At 55.2% G+C, this 16879-nt stretch overlaps 2 protein-coding genes across 2 annotated transcripts; one reads left to right on the forward strand and one right to left on the reverse strand.

Moving 5' to 3' along the window:
- The first annotated feature begins 3792 nt into the window (after nucleotides 1–3792).
- TLCD3B (TLC domain containing 3B) lies at nucleotides 3793–9293 on the forward strand. Its single transcript, XM_004439399.3, has 5 exons — nucleotides 3793–4158; nucleotides 5053–5136; nucleotides 7764–7998; nucleotides 8450–8545; nucleotides 8873–9293. The coding sequence occupies exons 1-5, from the start codon at nucleotides 4034–4036 to the stop codon at nucleotides 9158–9160; spliced, it is 828 nt and encodes a 275-aa protein (XP_004439456.1). The 5' UTR covers nucleotides 3793–4033; the 3' UTR covers nucleotides 9161–9293.
- On the reverse strand, nucleotides 9211–13960 carry FIMP1 (fertilization-influencing membrane protein 1). The gene is made up of 5 exons (XM_087449231.1): nucleotides 13886–13960; nucleotides 12467–12551; nucleotides 10505–10663; nucleotides 10300–10387; nucleotides 9211–10185 (listed from the first exon to the last, which is right to left on the reverse strand). Exons 1-5 carry the CDS (start codon nucleotides 13958–13960, stop codon nucleotides 10164–10166), a joined length of 429 nt encoding a protein of 142 aa, XP_087305357.1. The 3' UTR covers nucleotides 9211–10163.
- Nucleotides 13961–16879: the final 2919 nt, after the last annotated feature.

A 16879-nucleotide genomic window follows, 5' to 3' on the forward strand; every position in this document is an offset into this window, starting at 1 on the left:
CATCCCTCCTAGGCCTTCCCCACCCCTCCCCTCCCTGGAGTGGACGGGAGGGGAGGCTTTTCCAGACGAAAATAACATACGTAAATATATATGTTTTCAGGGATTCTACTGTTTCTTTCTAGTTTTCTTTTTTAATGGGCTAACGCTTTGGCTTTTCTTTTTAAAGAAATATTATTTTTACATTTCAAATATCTTTACAATTTAAACACCCGTCTTCCTTTTTCCGAGTTCTGGGTGCTGATGAGAATCACCAGCTTCCCTCTCTAGCCTCCACCTTGCCCCTCAGAGGTGAGGACCTAGGAGAAGGGAGAAGTGACACGAAGAGCTTAGGGTAGGGGAACAGAGGATGGGAAGCGGTGGAGTTAAGAAAGAGCAGGCACATCATTAGGGTTGAAGGAGAAAGAAGGAATTTTAAGGTGTGAGATGGACTGGGAGGTATAGCCCAGCTTCAGGATGACAGGAGAAGGGAATGAAATTGTTGGAATGGGGCAGTGCAATTGCCCTGGATGGGGGATATTTCAAGTGCAATAAGGATCCCAAAGAGATTAGGGAAGAGCTGCGCCTAGTGGCTTTTGATGGTTACAGATGGATGGGTCCCATGGGCCATTGGGTTATTGGAGTGAAGGGGGTCTCTGAGTCTGAGGGACACTGTGCTGAGGTGTTCTCATAGCCATCTTTCCTCACCTTCTCTACCCCAGAGAGGCATGACCCTGCTCTTCGTACTGGGCTGCGTCTTCTTCCCGCTGTGCTTCACCCTCCTCTGCTGGGGGCTGCAGAACCACTCCAACCTGCGGATGGAGAGACCAGAGGCTGTTCTGGTGGCATCCAAGTAAGAGGACAGAGTGAGCGCATCCTCCCTGGGGCCAGGGCTGGTGGAGCTGATCTACTTTCAGGAAGAGTTAGTCGAGAGAGCAGAAGCAGGGTGTATGTGTGTGTGTGTGGGGTGGGGTGGATTAAGAGTCAAAAGACACTGGCTATGGGATCCTTTGCAAGTCCTTTAACCTCTCTGACCTTCGGAGCCCTTATTTGTAAGCAAGTTTAATAAGAATACCCACCTTCCATTCTTCATGGAGATGTTGTGAGGGTCAGGTGAATTCACATCGATAAAGCAGGGGTTGTAAACTCCTGCAAGTAACCTGAAGGACGTAGGCTCTGTGCGGACTGCGTGAGCTGGAGGACTCACGTTCATCCCATCCAATGTGGGTGGCAGCTGCTCAGCTCCAGCCAAACATCATGGAGTTAGAACGTGGGCCCAATGTTGTCTGATCTTCTAATTCTTTCTTTAAAGAGGTTGAGCTTGTATGTGAAATCTCCTAATTTTCAAGCTGACAAATAACTTAGAATTTAAGAAAATACTGTACTGGCTACACCATACTGGCCAAAAAACCATGTGTGTGGGCTGGATTGGGTCCTCGTGCTGCAAATTTATGACCTATTTGACAAAATTTAATACACCTGTGAGCTATCATCAAACGTCAGGTAGGAGAGGGAGCGGGCAGAAGGCAGAATTTACTGGGGTGTCTAGGCGAGTTCCGGGAAGATAAAAATCTGTCTCTGCCTGCTTTAATCCACATCATCCAAAGTGAAGCCACAACTCCGTGACCGGGTTTGTGGTCCTCCATCAGGAAGTCGTGGTGGCCTACCATCAATATCCTGCCCCCAACTCAGCATCTTCTTGTAGCTTTGCTCGCCTTGGGCTTTGGAGCTATGCAAACATGGGTTTGAAATCCAGCCTTGCCAATTCCCATGGAGCTGTGTTATCTTTGGCAAGTTTTTTGTCTTTTGTTTTTTTAAATCTCTAAGCCTCAGTTTCTTGTCTATAAAACAAAGATACTACCGTCTGGGAAGATTAAATAAGAATGAACATAAACCGCCCCAGGCCCAGGACATAGTAAATACTCAGGAATTTGGGTCCCTTTTCCCGTTAAGTGAAGCCCTGAGGTCAGGAAGCTAGGTCCACTATTGTCTCTAAAATCGTCCCTAACTCCTTCTACCTAAGGCCAGGACCTCTCAGGGTCTGTTTCCACAGCCTGCCACTAGAGGGCAGCACAAAATTGCAACTCCCAGCCCTTTGACTCTCTTGGGGAGGTGGAATGGGATTTGAATAGGCAAAGGCAAATTGTAGGGTTGCTAATTGAGGCGTATCTTAGGGCAGGACTGGAGACCAAAGTATGGTTTGGGTAGCAGGCCCCACGTCATGCAGAAGTCCACAGGACAGCTGGGTTCAGGACGGGAAGGCCTAGTTCCAGGGAGGCAGCATGAAAGGGTTAGAAGCAGCTTGGAGGCTCGTCTGGTTCTGGCTGGGCCTCTGACCTGCAGCGTGACCCTGGCCAAGTCACTGGGCCTGGTTTCCTGGTGATTGAATGAGGGGCTTGAACCAGCCAATCCCCGAAGTCCTTTCTCACTCCAACAGGCTGTTCTGTGAAGTCGCATAGGAAGGGGAGCCAGGAGCATAAAAACCTGGAGAAAAAGAGAATGACCGGTGCTTAGGGAAGGCCAGGAGGGGCCAGGCAGCCTGAAGGCCAGGGGCAGGGGCATCCTTGGGCTCGAGGTGGGTTTTCAGAGAGGCAGTGTTTCCCCACCCTCTTCAAATCCTACAGCCACTCTGACACCTAGTACAAGAAGGTTCCTGCCTCTTCTTAACTATGTGACCTTGAGGAGGGTCACTGACGGCCTTGGGACCATTTCTTGACCTGTAAAAAGGGGACAAGTGCTCTTACCTCAGTGCTGCTACAGTAGTTAGCCGGAATCACGGGACGGTCTTGCAGCGGAGTCAGGATCTACAGGCACCTCATGTATACCTAGAGTTTCCCGCCCTCCTACTGCCGTGAAGGACCTGGGGGTCTCTGAGTCTGAAGGATGCTGCGTTGAGGTGTTTTTATTCCCATCCATTCCTTAAACTCATCCTTCAGCGACGGCAAGATACACCACTTTCTTCCGCTCCCTCCTCCAGGGAATCCTCTCTGTCTCTGCAGGGGTGGGCGCCCCTAAGCTGGGACTCCAGCAGGCCACTGAGGAACACATGCTGGGAGGGTTGGCAGAGGAGGAAATGGCAGGCATCTGCAAAGTGCTGGTGGGAAACAGAATCAGGCCCATCTAGGGGCTCAGAGCCCCGTCCCAGCTGGCCAGGGAGCCCTGGGCCACCTCCCTTCCCAAGAGCAGAGCCAACCCTCCCCTGGCCCTTGTCCCCAGCAGCCCCCTGTGCTGCAGCTGCTGTCCCTTTAAGGGCCTCCCCCTCCCTCTTTCTCTGCTCCCCCATCTCTGTCGCAGCCGCTGCTGTGGCTCAGAGCTGCATGGGGAGACGCTGCTGCAGGTCCGGTTTCTTGGTGTCTGGTCGGTGCCATCATTTCCCCACCCCTCCCCCGCCCCCCCCAAGCTGGTGGCTTTCCCTCCCCCTCCCCCTCCCCACTGAGGGGGCAGGGGGCTGGGCACGAACTGTCTATAATGCCCCGTGCAGCCTCTGCGCCCAGGAGCGGAGACCGTGGCGGCCTCGAGAGGCGGGAGAGCAGTGCTGACCACTGACCACTTGCCCGGCCGCTCCTCTGTCTCCCTTCCCTCCCTCCCTCCCTTCCTCCCTTTCGAGGGCTGGCACCACAGTCCCACCCCCCACTCCCCACCCCGCCTTCTCGGGCCCACCCAGCCTCTCCACGTAAGCCCCCTCCCCACCTGCCTCGGCTCTCCCTCCCCTCCCCATCTGCATCCTCCTCCTCCTGTACCCTCTCCCTCTCTGTCCTCTCACCAAGTCCGCCCTCCTGCCTCTCCCCGTCCCTCTGGCTGGCTTTCTCCTGCTCCGTTTCTTGGATCCTCCCTCTCCCCGGTCTTCCCCGTTCCCCAGTCTCATCTAACTCCCTTTCTCCCTTCCTCTGGTCTGACTCCCCTGCCCCCTCCCGTCCTGCCCTGTCCCCTTTGTACCCCTTTCTCTTTTTCTCTCTCCTTCCCTGGCTTGGCGTCCCTTCTCCACCTCTACTCCCTTCAGCTTGGCCTCCCTGTCCCCTCACGGCTGCTCGTCTCCCTGCCCGAGGCCTGAGCCACCATGCTGACCCCAATGGTGGCTGGGGGGGTGGTCTTCCCCGGACTCTTCCTCCTCTCCAAGAACACACTCCAGCGGCTGCCCCAGCTGCGCTGGGAGGAGGCCGACGCGGTCATTGTCTCCGCCAGGTAAACTGCAGCCCTCCCCCTGTGCCCCTCTCCCCTTCCCAGGCTTTATAGGGATGGAAGGGACCCCAGCCCTTCTCTGGACCCATGGCCCAGTGGGGACTGGGGGCTCCTGGAGTGGCCAGTGGGCTTTACCTCCCAGCTTCCTTCCCTCCTTATTGCCTTACTCCCTGTCCCAGGAGACCTCATCCAAACCCAGCCATCTGGTTACTAGTATTCAGCCTGCTTTTCTTTCCTTTCCTCATTCACCCTCCCACCCTCCAAAACAGGGCCCGCATGTGACTCAAACATTCTTATAAGATATTAGGGAACAGGCATGAGGCAGAGAGCTGTGTATTGTTCAGGGCATGTGTTTTGGGGGACAAGGGACAGAGGAGTGAACGGTAGGACTCTGTACAACACTGGAATACGGGCCAGAGTTGGGGAGGGGAGCATGGTGGCAGTCAAGGGGAGAGCGGGAAAGTGGTCAGAGGGAATGTGGGGTCACGGAGGGGCCGGTTGATGACTGGGCATCTGAGTGGTGCGAGAATAGGCCCAGGGCTTCCCTTGCCATCCTGTGTGTCCCCCCCCGGCCCCTCCCCAGGAAGGGGCCTGGTTATCAGCCACACATTCTCAGCCTTGTCTCACCTCAAGATGACCTCCCTGGTGTCCTCCTGAGAGGAAGGCGACTCAGTGTCCATAACTGAGGGAAGGGAGATGGCAGCGGGGAGTAGGGTGCTGCAGCTGGGCAAGCCCAGGGGCCTGAGGAGGGGGGTGAGCCCTGGGCAAGGCAGCCTTGGGGAGAGATGGGTGGGGACCAGCCCGAGAAGTGACTGGGTCTGAAGCACAGGAACTGGACAGTAAAGAGGGGACACCAAGGGCGCATCTCCTCTACCATTGCTCCCCCTTCCTCCCTAGGCTGGTGTCCTCTGTCCAAGCCGTCATGGCCTCCACAGCCGGCTACATCGTCTCCACCTCCTGCAAGCACATCATTGATGACCAGTAAGTGCCGTGAGACCACTTCTGCCCACATTCCAGCACCTGTGTGTGTGTGTGACCCCCCCTGAGTATCCCAGACCTGCAAGGGGACTCCCTCAGTGGTCCCCAAGCCCTTAACTTGGGCCTGAGCAAGTTAACTGCCATGGCTGCAACTCAACACCTGGAGAAAAATTTATCCACGTCCTGTCCTTAAAGGTCAGAACCAGGAGGAGAAGGAGTGGGGATCAGAAAGGATTCTCAAAGCAGCTCCTAGACTTCCCGGCCTCTGGTATCATAGTAGGTTCTGACTTTCGTTTCCTCCTCTACCTCCTCCCATCTTTACACCCCTCAGGCCCTATTTCCAACCAGCGCCCAACTGGGGTGCCACCCTCCTCATGATGGGCTCACCCCTCACCTCCTCCCAGAATCCAGGTGTCCAGCCCCAGCTCTGTGCACGAGAGGGAGACGAGAGGAGACAGATGACACAAACAAGGCCACTAATGGTTAGGCAGTGGGGGGTGGGGGGTGAAGAGGCCAAAATTTGGCACTGGCAGCGCTGCAGTGTGTGCTGCTTGCCAAAAAGGCCCAGGCCTGAGAGGTGGGGCAGGAGGAGGAAGGAGAGGGGCCCTGTCCGTGGTGCTGACAGGCCAGCTCTAGGTGACCCATGGGCTGCTGCAGTGTTGCCTGTGAGGGTGCTGATGACGCCCCGTGCTTAACTTCTGGCCCTGCTCCCCTTCTCTGGCAGCTGCTGAGCCCCAGGCACACTGTCTGGATGACCCTTACCTGGAGGTGCCCCCTCTTTCCCTGCAGATGAGTTCCCTCATCTGTGGAGTGAGGTCCATCCCTGCGTGGAAGGGCCGCTGTGAGGAGGAATTGAGTTGTGTGTGTCAACGGCCTAGGGCAGTTCTGGCTCATACATAGTAGACGCTTAGCTCTTTTTTCAGACCCTGCCCAGTGACTTGGCTTCCTCCTGCCCTCTCCCCGCTTCCCACCCCGGGGTCTAGGATGAGCCTGGATCCCCACACGTTTCCTCCTCTCGCCTTCTTACACAGGTCACCTTCCGGCTCTTACATTTCTGTTCCCCCAGGTCTGTTCTTGTTCTTCCTTCCTTTAATCCTCAGGTGGGTGGGGAGGATCAGGGTTAATCCAGGGGCAGCAGCTGTTCCTGCTTCTGAGCACCTAATTGCTGAGAGGGTGAGATAGGTTTAACCTTTCACGTTGCAGCCCAGGGCCTGGTGGTCCTGGTTCCCCCACAAGCCAGTGATCCCAGTGTGTCTGTTGCAGCCAGCTCTCCAGGCCACTCCCTGCTCTAACTTCTCTGGGGCCAGTTGGACCCCCTTCCGCTTTCCTGCCCTCTAACCTGGGGGGCTGCTCCCTCTCCTCTCTCTCCGTCCTGGTCACACACTCCAAATGGGTCTCAGCTTCTCTTTTCCCGAAATCATCCCTGCTGGAGTGGGCTGCCCGGCCCCCTCCAGGCCAGCCTCCCCCAAACTCACATTTTGCTTCCATCTCAGCCCTGGGTCTTAGTGGGCCTCCCACCAGGTCTCACTCCCTTCTTCCTTCAGCAGCTCCTCATATTTTCTCTCAGCTCTTTTTGTGTGTTGCTTCTGGTTGACTTTGCTTCTGTCCCTCCACCTAGCTGGGTGAGCTCCCCTGGGCCTGCCTCTTTGACCTCCCGCCCTCATCTCAGACCTGTCGCCGGACTACAGGACTTAAGAGAAAGTGCTCAATGTGCTGACTTAAGAAGAAAAATGCAATGTTGCATATTCGTGCATTTTTCATTTTCATTTACTCTCCAAGTGCACAGAACTTTCTCTGCCCTTGGCTCCTTTTGCTCAGCGTTTTCTCCCTAATGCTTGGCTGTACCTGAAAAAACAAGAGGTTGGGCCACATTCAGGCAGAACAAGCACCACTGACAGCACTGCCAACTCCCCGACGGGGCCTGTCTGTGACACCTGTCTTGAATGTTCTAGGGGACAGCGGGACTAAGAGTGGTAGCTAGGGAGCCAAACTTCTCATGTTTATTCCTTGGTCAGGTTACCTAGCCTCTCAGTTTCCTCATCTGTAAAATGGGCGTGACAACCATACCTACTTTTTATGGGGTTTTTGTGGGGAGTAAATAAGTTTATGCAAAAAATATTTAGAATATGAGAATAGTGCCTGCCCGTAATGAGTAGTCGCTTAGTGTTAGCTGATATGATCCCTCGCTGTCACTCTCACCTCTTCCACTGCTATCTGTCCTAACCTTGGCTGTCTCTTATATCTCACCTGTGCTTTTCTCTCTGCACCTCTGCCCTCTGGGCTGTGGCTGGTTTGGTCTCTCTTCTTTTTTCTCCCACCATATTGCAGACAGAGAGAGAATCTGAATGAATGAGTATGAAAAATGGGGTGGTTCTGAGGGCAGACAGTCTGGGTTTGAATCCCAGCACTATTGCTTACCAGCTGGGGGACCATGTGACCTTGGGCAAGTTTCTTGCCCTCTACCCTTGGGTGCCATCATGTAACTCGAGAGTCCACTTCCGTCTCAGGGTTGTTGTGAATATCACTTGAGATCTGACTCACGTGACGCATTCACACCAACCTCGGCACCTGGCAGCTGCTCTGTCCATCTCCCTTCCTCCTTGACCCCTCTCTCTCTCTCTGCCCAACAGACACTGGCTTTCCTCTGCCTACACGCAATTTGCAGTGCCCTACTTCATCTACGACATCTATGCCATGTTCCTCTGTCACTGGCACAAGCACCAGGTCAAGGGGCACGGAGGGGATGAAGGGGGGGCCAGAGCCCCGGGCAGCACCTGGGCTGTGGCGCGCGGCTACCTGCACAAGGAGTTCCTCATGGTGCTCCACCACGCCGTCATGGTGCTCGTGTGCTTCCCGCTGTCGGTGGTGAGTTGGGGTGCTGAGAGCCGGGGCCCCCATGTCCTGCTCCTGCTAGCATTGCAGGAGCCTGGGGAGCCCTGGGTCCAGGTCTTAGCAGCAGGGCGGGCCCAGGATGCAGGGTCCCCAGGGAGGATTTACTGAGCACCAGGCCAGCCCCAGACAGCAAGAGGGTCTGGGTCAGCCTGGCCTGGCTGGACCATGCCCAGCTGTGGTGCTTTGGAGCTGCTGTCGGACGTCTCTGAGGCTCGGTTTCCTCATTTGTAATATAAGGTATACGGTCTTACCTGCAGGCTTGTGGGAGGGATATGGTGCGGTAATGCTCCCAGCTTTGCTACTGTATGCGGGTTCAGACTTTCAGAGTTAAGCATCTCCAAAAGTGACAGAGAGGAGAGAGGGAGGGCAGTTGCTGCCCAGGAATCCAGGGTGAGGCCAGGCTGTTCTCTTTCTCTCTTCTCAGGTGTGGCGTCAGGGCAAGGGAGATTTCTTTCTAGGCTGCTTGCTGATGGCAGAGGTCAGCACCCCCTTTGTCTGCCTTGGCAAGATCCTCATCCAGGTGAGAGGGTACCTGAGGCTATATGAGCCTGACGCCTGACGGGAGGACACGGGTGGGGCAGGCACTTTTAGGGACCTTCAGGGATTCTTTAACGGACAGGCAAAGTGTCGTGTCTGGAAGGGGCTTTGGGCGGGGTAGAGGAGAGGCGGCAGGGTGGGAGGAGGCCGGTCCTGGGGCCTTTAACCTGGCCCCTGTCGCGATGGGGGAAGGCAGAGAGGTGGGCAGGGCGGGGAGGCGGGCCCGGTGGCTGAGCCGGGGGCGTGGGCGAGGACACGCCCCTGCGCCCCTCACCCCGCCCCCCGCTCTCTGCCCCGCCCCCGCCCGCAGTACAAGCAGCAGCACACACTGCTGCACAAGGTGAACGGGGCTCTGATGCTGCTCAGCTTCCTCTGCTGCCGGGTGCTGCTCTTCCCCTACCTGTACTGGGCCTACGGGCGGCACGCGGGCCTGCCCCTGCTCGCAGTGCCCCTCGCCATCCCGGCCCACGTCAACCTGGGCGCCGCGCTGCTGCTCGCCCCCCAGCTCTACTGGTTCTTCCTCATCTGCCGCGGAGCCTGCCGCCTCTTCCGGCCCCGGGGCTCCCCGCCGCCCTCTCCCTGCCGGACCCAGGACTGAGAGTGGGGCCAGGGAACCCTCCCCACCCACCCCCACCCCCGTGGGGACAGGGCCCTGGGGCTGCTGGGTGGGTGGGGGGAGCCAGGGGCCTCTTGCTCTGACAGCCCCAGGACTGACGGATGGACTTCAAAGGATGGGGACATCTCCCCTCAGGGGCTGAGTGAAATGGAAGGCAGGGAGAGGGGACCTCTTCTCCCCACAGGTGCCTGAGCTGAGGGTAGCAAACCCCTTCCTCCATACCCCCTTCTTCTAGACCAACCCTGGGGCCCTGGAGAGGCGAAGGACAGAGGAAGGGGCACCACTTCCCATCCGCTTAGGGCTTGAGGGCTGTGAGGAGACTGATGGGGACTCAAAGAATGTGGGGGAGGCCCTGGTGCCAAGGCCATCCCAGCCCCCCTGCTGCAAACTCCTCTCAGCTCCCTGTCATCTGGGAGGGAGGGGACACCCTAACTAATCCCGTGGGCCTCGCTAGGGGCTGGTTGCCCCCACAGCTCCTCTCCAAGGAAGGCCAGCCTGAGGAATCTTATTTATTTTATTTATTCACCCAAATCCAAACTAGTTTGTTGGGGCTGGGGGAGGGAGGTGGCTGCTCCCCCCTAGCCTTCCCAGTGCTGAGCAACCCCGGGGGCAGGTGAGGGGCGCTGATCCCTTCCCCATCAGGCTGCACATCTTGCCCTCGGGCCCTGGCATGTCCCTGGTGCTACAGATCTCTCAAGGCTTCCTCCAGTCTGGGGTTGGGGGGACCCTGGGAGGTGCTTTACAGACTGCTAATAAAGACGATCTGCGTGACCGCACCAAGGCCCTCTCCACCCAGTTCTTTGGGGCTGGGAAGGGAGTGGGGGGAGGGGGCAGCTGGGAATAGAAAGCACGGATGACCATAGGGCAGGACCCCCTGACTGGTCACTGAGTCAGGGAAGAAAAAAGCAAGGACTTTTATTCATCACCAGGAGAAGAGGGCAGGTTTGGACACCCAGGGCAGAGTGCAGGGCCCTTGTCCAGCTCTTTAGGCCCCTTTCTGGCAGCTCCTGTGGGGTATGGAGATCAGAGGTGGGAGGTCACATGCTGCCACCTTTGGGTCCTTCAGCCTCTCCCAAGGAAGGCTGAGATGGGTGGGGCCAGGGGCGGGGGCCAGGCCTTACATGTGTGTGCAGAACTGGAAAAGGAGGAAGAAGAAGGCCACTACCAGAGCGCCCACCAGGATGTGATGGAAGAAGCCAGACTTGGAACCTGCCAGACAAGGAGGGGGAGACAGGGACCCTGGACTCATTGCCAACAGAAGGGTCAAGGGCAGCTCTTCTCCAGGCCCTGGCAAGGAGGAAGACCCCTTCTCAAGCTGGTTCATACCTGGATTATCAAAGATGACAGGTCTCTCTCCAATAAACTGGGCCAGTGCCAGGAGCCTGGCTTGGTCCGAGTCTGGGTAATCAAAGAAGTCAGGTCTGTCCAAGAAGAGCGGAGACTCTGCTCCCGGGGCCAAGGTCTCGGCACTCTCCAGGCTGGGTGCTGAGGACCCAGAGCAAAGTCTTTGACAAGAGCCGAGCAGACCCCTGCCCCCATCTCAAGAGGCTGAGGCAGACCCACACAGCCTTAGTGTAGCTATGGAGGGGCTTGATTTTGTTCCAGGAACTTCTCAAGGATCAGCTGAGCTCTCCACAGGAAGGCCCATTCTGGACAGGAAGGATGGGAGAGAGGCGTGGAGAGCAAAGAGAAAAGCCCAGGCTTGGCCTCCCAGCCCCTCAGGGAGCTTGACCCTTTCCCCACAAGCCTTCCTCCTGAGGAAGCTTCCCACCTGTTTCTGTGGCTCCCAGCCCAACCAGCCACATCCACACCCACTGCCATGGCCTCATGACCCCTCTGCTCCTGTGACAGGGGTGGGGGCTCTGTGATGTCACAGCCTGGAGCTGTTCTGATCATGAGCTCTGAGGTGAGGGGAGAGAGAGGGTGCTAGGAGCTTGGACCCTTCCCCTAAGCCCCCGAGTTGTGGAAGAGGAGAGTTTGGGACCCATGGAGCCTTCATCCTTTGGGATGATACTGATGATGAAACGGTAACAGTGGCAGCCCCAGAACTTAGAAATAGGAGGGACTTGGTGGGACAATTTTGCTGAAAGCTGGACTAAGGAAAGCTGCATTTGTATAGCAGAGCAGGCACAGTTTGGGGTTGGGCAGGCTAAACACCTCCAGGTAACCTCCAGATCAACCACAGGTAGAATTTACTGAGCACTTGTTACTACGCCAAGTACTTTACATGGGTTGACTCATCTAACCTACACAACAACCCTGAGGTAGGTACTACTGCCCTCATTATATAGAAGAGAGAACTAAGGCACAGAGGGACAAAGTAATGTGGGCAATGCACACTTCTCAGGGGTGTGTGTTTTCCTCCCTGAGGCTCACCCTGGCCTTGTGTCCCCAAATTCAGGGGCACAGGGTTCTTCCCCATCCCCCAAAACCCCATCTCAGTGCTCAGCTGAGGACGACCCTAGGGTTAGGAACCAAGAGAAATAACAGGCTTTCCCCACTAGGTGGCAGCAGCGTCCATGCCTGCCTGCCTGTTTCCCTCTTCCCACCCCAGGAAAGCACGCTCCCAGACTCCAGGCCCTCCACGGGCCTCTTCCCCCCGGTTGCATCAGGTGTTGCAGGCGTGGGGTGTTGCTGGGGGAATGGCAGAGAAGTCCCCTGGCCCATCTCGAGGCAGGTCTCTGGGTCATGCACAGAGCCTTAGCAGGCTCCCCTCTCTGGATGGGCTGCCCCAAGGGCCATGCCATTTCTTCTTTCTAGTCCCCGATTTTCTCTTATTTGTCACTTCCCAGCAGCCACTTTCACTCCTGCGGCTCCCTCTCAGCTTCTAAGAGTTAGCTCCCCTCTGATTGGCAGGTAGGCCTGTCTGTCACAGATGTGTCCCACCCCACTTCAAGCCCAAGGACACTTCAGGGTCTCCTACGTTTTACTACACAGATGCCTGTTCAGCAGCCTCTGACAGACCCAGTTCCATGACATCCCCCACGCCAGGCATGTGTCTGTGCCATGTGTGAGGTCCTCTGTCCTATGGCTGGAGGCTCCCTCCTCCACTGGATCCCCACCCTTCATCTTTCCTGCTCTCAGGAGCTGCCAGCCCATTCTCCACACAGCAACCCTGGGGGGTACCTGCCACTGTCAGCTTCTAAGCCATAAACAAGAAAAAAGCCCAGAGAGGAAAAAGGAGGGGACAGAGGAGGCAGAGTAACATCTGTGGGGCCTCGTGGGGCTGGCTCATGTGGGCCTGTATCCTGTACACTGACCCTTTCTAAGAAAGAAGAAGTGACTTACCCAAAGTCACAGGCTTGTGCGAGGCAGCAGGGACTCCACCTGGTTCTGGCTCTGGGCCAGGGCTCCCCCTCAGGTCTGTATGCAGCTGCTCCTCGGTTTAGCTGGGAGAAGCGGGCCAGAGCCTCTGGCCTTTGGAGTAGATGTTGCAGTCTCCTCAGTTGCTTCAAAAGAATATAGCTGCGCTCTGCACCAGAGAATGCCCTTTTGACATAAGAAGTGAATTGTCCATTTATTTACTCATCCAATCATTAAATAAATGTTTTGAGCTCCTGCTATGTGCTGGGCTCCATATATGGCTTAGATAGAAATCGCCAGGGCATGATCACAGGGGAGAGAATTCATGGATGCATAGCAGTGGAGTACAGACAGACAACCCCTAAGGGGCTGTCTACACTTGCTGTCTCCACCCCCCCCTCCACTCCACTGAGGCCACTTTCGCCAAGTCCACCAATGACCTCTTAACTCGCCAAATCTAGTGGCTACTTCTCTGTTCATTCTGTCTGTCTCTCAGCAGAGGGCACACATCCCTGCCTCCAGGCACGGGAGCCATGCTCACCAATTTCGGGGGCTCCTCCTCTAACCAGCTCAGCCTTCGACCTTCTCTTTTCTATCTATACTGTCTCCTTAGGTGATTTCATCTGGTCTCATGGCTTTAAATACCAACTATATGCTGATGACTCACAAATGTATATTTCCAGCCCAGCCCTCTTCTCTGAGCTCCAGACTCCTCTACCCAACTTCCTGCTTCATGTCTCTGTATCTCCAAAAACATCTCGAACTCAATAGATCACAATGGAGCTCTTGATTCTCCCATCCCAAACTTGCTCCTTCTTTCCATCACAGCAAATGGTCTCATGGATCCTCCAGATGCTCTGCTCAACACAAAAACCTAGGAATCATCTCTAGAACCCTACCTGTCTCTCTCCTGACAAACCCACAATCAAGGCCTGTTGGCTCAATTTCCACATAAATCTCAGCTCCATCCACTTCCCTCCCCCTCCAGTGCTGCCCATTCATTCAAGCCAGCCCTGTATTTCACCTGGCTTATTGCAATAGCCTGTAGACTGGTTGATCTCTCTCTGTTCGTTCTTCCTCCAGCAAGAACCAACTAGAACATGCGGATCCACTACTTAAAACCCTCCAACGGCTTTCCATGGCTCCTGTGTGAATTCTGAACTTCTCACCCTGACCTGCAAGACCTTTCCCCAGCCCTGTCCACCTTGGCTCTTCCCATGCTCTCCCTTCTTCAGCACACCCCAGCCTTTGCACACACCTCTGTCTAGGACACTGTTGCCCCCACAGTTGACTGGCTAACTCCTCCTCCTCCTCCAGGTCTTAGCTGAGACCACACTTCCCCTGGGACGTGAACCTGAGCTCCCATGGCCTTCTGACCATCCACCGTCATGGCACCAATCTCACCGCATTGGAGTGGCCTGTGTATTTGTCTGTCTCGCCTACAAGGCTGTGAAACCAGAGATTGCTGATCTTGGTCATAGTTGTATCGCCACAGTATGTAGTAGGGGTTCAATAAATATTTACTGACTTGATGGATGGATGAAAAGCCTTTCCACCTCTGGACACACCAGGGCTCAGCGCTGTCTGTATTTTCTCCTGCAACTGGCTCCAGCTCCTGCCTCATCCTCCCCTTCTAGCAAGGCTTTCTGGTGGCGCGCTGCTGGGCCTGGCCCCGTGAGAAGACAGCAGTGGAGGAGGCAGGTCTCTGTGGCTCCTGGGCCAGCTCGCCCCCTCCCCTCACTGCAGGCCCAGGTCTGCCTCTCGCCAAACGCACCAGCTCTGGTCCTGGATGGCATCTCCCTTAGTCCTGCCTCCTTTCTTACCCTGGAGAGCCCTGAAGGAAACCTAGTGGTTGCCTTTACTTAAAAAAGATATTATTTGGGCCGGCCCCGTGGCTTGGTGGTTAAGTGAGCACGCTCCACTGCTGGCGACCCGGGTTCGGATCCCGGGCTTGCACCGACGCGCTGCTCCTCTGGCCATGCTGAGGCCGCGTCCCACACACAGCAACTAGAAGGATGTGCAGCTATGACACACAACTATCTACTGGGGCTTTGGGGGGAAAAAATAAATAAATAAAATCTTAAAAAAAAAAAGATATTATTTTAATATATTCTTTTGAGTAGGTAACGTGTACATGGTACAAAATTCAAAAGGTACAAAAGGATGTACGTTGAGAAATAAGTCTTTCCCATTCCTGCTCTACCCTACCTCACAGCACCCTCTTCAGAGGTCACCACAGTTATCACTTTCTTTTTTTAAAGATACTCAGCATCGTTACTTTATTTATTTATTTATTTATTTTTCCCCAAAGCCCCAGCAGATAGTTGTATGTCATAGTTGCACATCCTTCTAGTTGCTGTATGTGGGACGCGGCCTCAGCATGGCCGGAGAAGCGGTGCGTCGGTGCGCGCCCGGGATCCGAACCAGTGCCGCCAGCAGCGGAGCGCGCGCACTTAACCGCTAAGCCACGGGGCCGGCCCTAGTTATCACTTTCTTGTGCAGTCTTCCAGAAATAATTTATGCACAAATAAACAAACATATATAAGCTCTTTTATTTTCCCACTCAAATGGCAGCATTCCATACATGCTGCTCTGAACCTTTTTTGAGTTAACACGAGATTGTGAATATGATTCTATACAAGTACACAAAGGGCCTCTTTCTTTTTCATGGCTGCATACTATTTCATTGTATGAAATTGTGTCATAACTGATTGGACTGGCCCCCTACTCTTGGACATTAAGGTTGTTTCCAATCTTTTGCTACTGCAAACATGCTGAAGTTAATAACCTTGAACTTCTATTATTTTGCTCATGGGCCAGCATATCTATAATAGGATAAAATCCTAAAAGTGGAATTTCTGGGTCAAAGAGTTTATGTATTTGGCATCTTCATATCCACCGTCACACTGGACTCCACAGAGGTGGTACACATTTACCCACAGCCTTGCCAACATTGTGTGTTAACAGATGCTTTGAATTTTACCATTTGATAGTTGACAAGTGGTATCTCAGTGGAGTTTGACTTTGCATTTCTCTTCCTTTTTAAAAAAAATTGTGGTAAAATCCTTATTTCAATATTTATATCTTAGTCATCTTCAAGCATAGAGTTCAGTACTGTTAAGCTGTCGTGCAACGGCATTTCTCTCTTTTTTTTTTTTTTTGTGAGGAGATCAGCCCTGTGCTAACATCCGCCAATCCTCCTCTTTTGTTTTTTTGCTGAGGAAGACGGCCCTGGGCTAACATCTGTGCCCATCTTCCTCCACTTTATATGGGACGCCGCCACAGCATGGCTTGCCAAGCAGTGCGTCAGTGCGCGCCCGGGATCCGAACCAGCGAACCCCAGGCCGCTGCAGCGGAGGGCGCGCACTTAACTGCTTGCGCCACCGGGCCGGCCCCAACGGCATTTCTCTTTTAAATCACAATATTTAGTCCTGCCAGTTTAGTGCCAGCCCCAGCTTGGGACAGCCTCTGCTTCCTGGTGGCAGGGAGACAGGAATGTAGAGGCAAGACAAACCAGTGTTACCAGAGCTGGGCCTGAGATAGGACTGGAAGCTGGGGGAAAGAGGCAGATGCTCCAGGAAGGCTCCTAGGAAGAGGTGACCCAGGATGACCCCTGTAGGAAGGTAAGGTATTCCATGCAGAGGAGCTTGTGTAAGCAAAGCTCCAGAGGCCTGAGAGATTCAGTCGTGTTCTAGGAACTGCAAGAAACATTCCTGGAGTTGGGGTGATGAGATCAGAGAAGTCAGGGTCTTGGACTGAAGGGCCTTGAAGGCCACTGTGAGGACTTTGTCTTTGGGGAATGGGAAGTTTGGGGCAAAGGAGGGCAAAGATCAAAGGTTGGAGTTAAACTGACAGGTGGCAGGGTTCAGGTGAGAAATGGCAGACCGATGAGGAATGACTGCGGAACATGCAGAACGAAGCCCCTCCCCACCTGAGGGACTGAACTGGAGATGGTAGGGGGTGCGGCGAGGGAGGGTGGATTCCCAAAGGAAATGCCTTCCCTGAGAAGGGGACACCAGTCCTTTGGGTCTGGGTTGGGTTACAAGGAGAGACGCCTGAACAGCCAAAGGGAAGAGGCGTGGGGGAAGCCCCAGCCTCGGACCTCAGACTGTGAGGTTCCCCACCCGCGCGCCGGGACCCCGAGATCCCAGGCCAGCGGTGGCAGGCGCATCAGACCCCCTTCCCTGCCCGCCCCTGGGCCGCTGCGGATCTCTAAGCCCCGCCCCGCAGGCCTCGCCCCTAAGAGTCTGAGGAGGGGAGGGCCAGACGCCCTCCTCCCTTCTCCGCGCTTTCTCTGCGGGGGAGGGGCGTGAGGCAGCGCGGGGGGCGGGAGAGGATGAGCCGGCGTCTCCATGGCAACTAGGCTGGTGGTCCGCCCTGGAGACCCGCGAGGGAAGC

This window comes from Ceratotherium simum, chromosome 26 (assembly GCF_057802395.1).
Source record: "Ceratotherium simum simum isolate JZ-2026a chromosome 26, ASM5780239v1, whole genome shotgun sequence".
Classification (NCBI taxonomy): Eukaryota; Metazoa; Chordata; class Mammalia; order Perissodactyla; family Rhinocerotidae; genus Ceratotherium; species Ceratotherium simum.

Bases quoted from the DNA above. Each gene is read 5' to 3' on its own strand.
- TLCD3B (XM_004439399.3), top strand. From the start codon at position 4,034: ATGCTGACCCCAATGGTGGCTGGGGGGGTGGTCTTCCCCGGACTCTTC. The intron at 5,137-7,763 runs GTAAGTGCCGTG...TCTGCCCAACAG, and splicing joins AAGCACATCATTGATGACCA to ACACTGGCTTTCCTCTGCCT. The intron at 8,546-8,872 runs GTGAGAGGGTAC...CCCCGCCCGCAG, and splicing joins TTGGCAAGATCCTCATCCAG to TACAAGCAGCAGCACACACT.
- FIMP1 (XM_087449231.1), bottom strand. From the start codon at position 13,960: ATGACCAAGATCAGCAATCTCTGGTTTCACAGCCTTGTAGGCGAGACA. The intron at 10,388-10,504 runs GTATGAACCAGC...CTTGTCTGGCAG, and splicing joins TGTCATCTTTGATAATCCAG to GTTCCAAGTCTGGCTTCTTC. The intron at 10,186-10,299 runs GTAAGGCCTGGC...CATACCCCACAG, and splicing joins TTCCAGTTCTGCACACACAT to GAGCTGCCAGAAAGGGGCCT.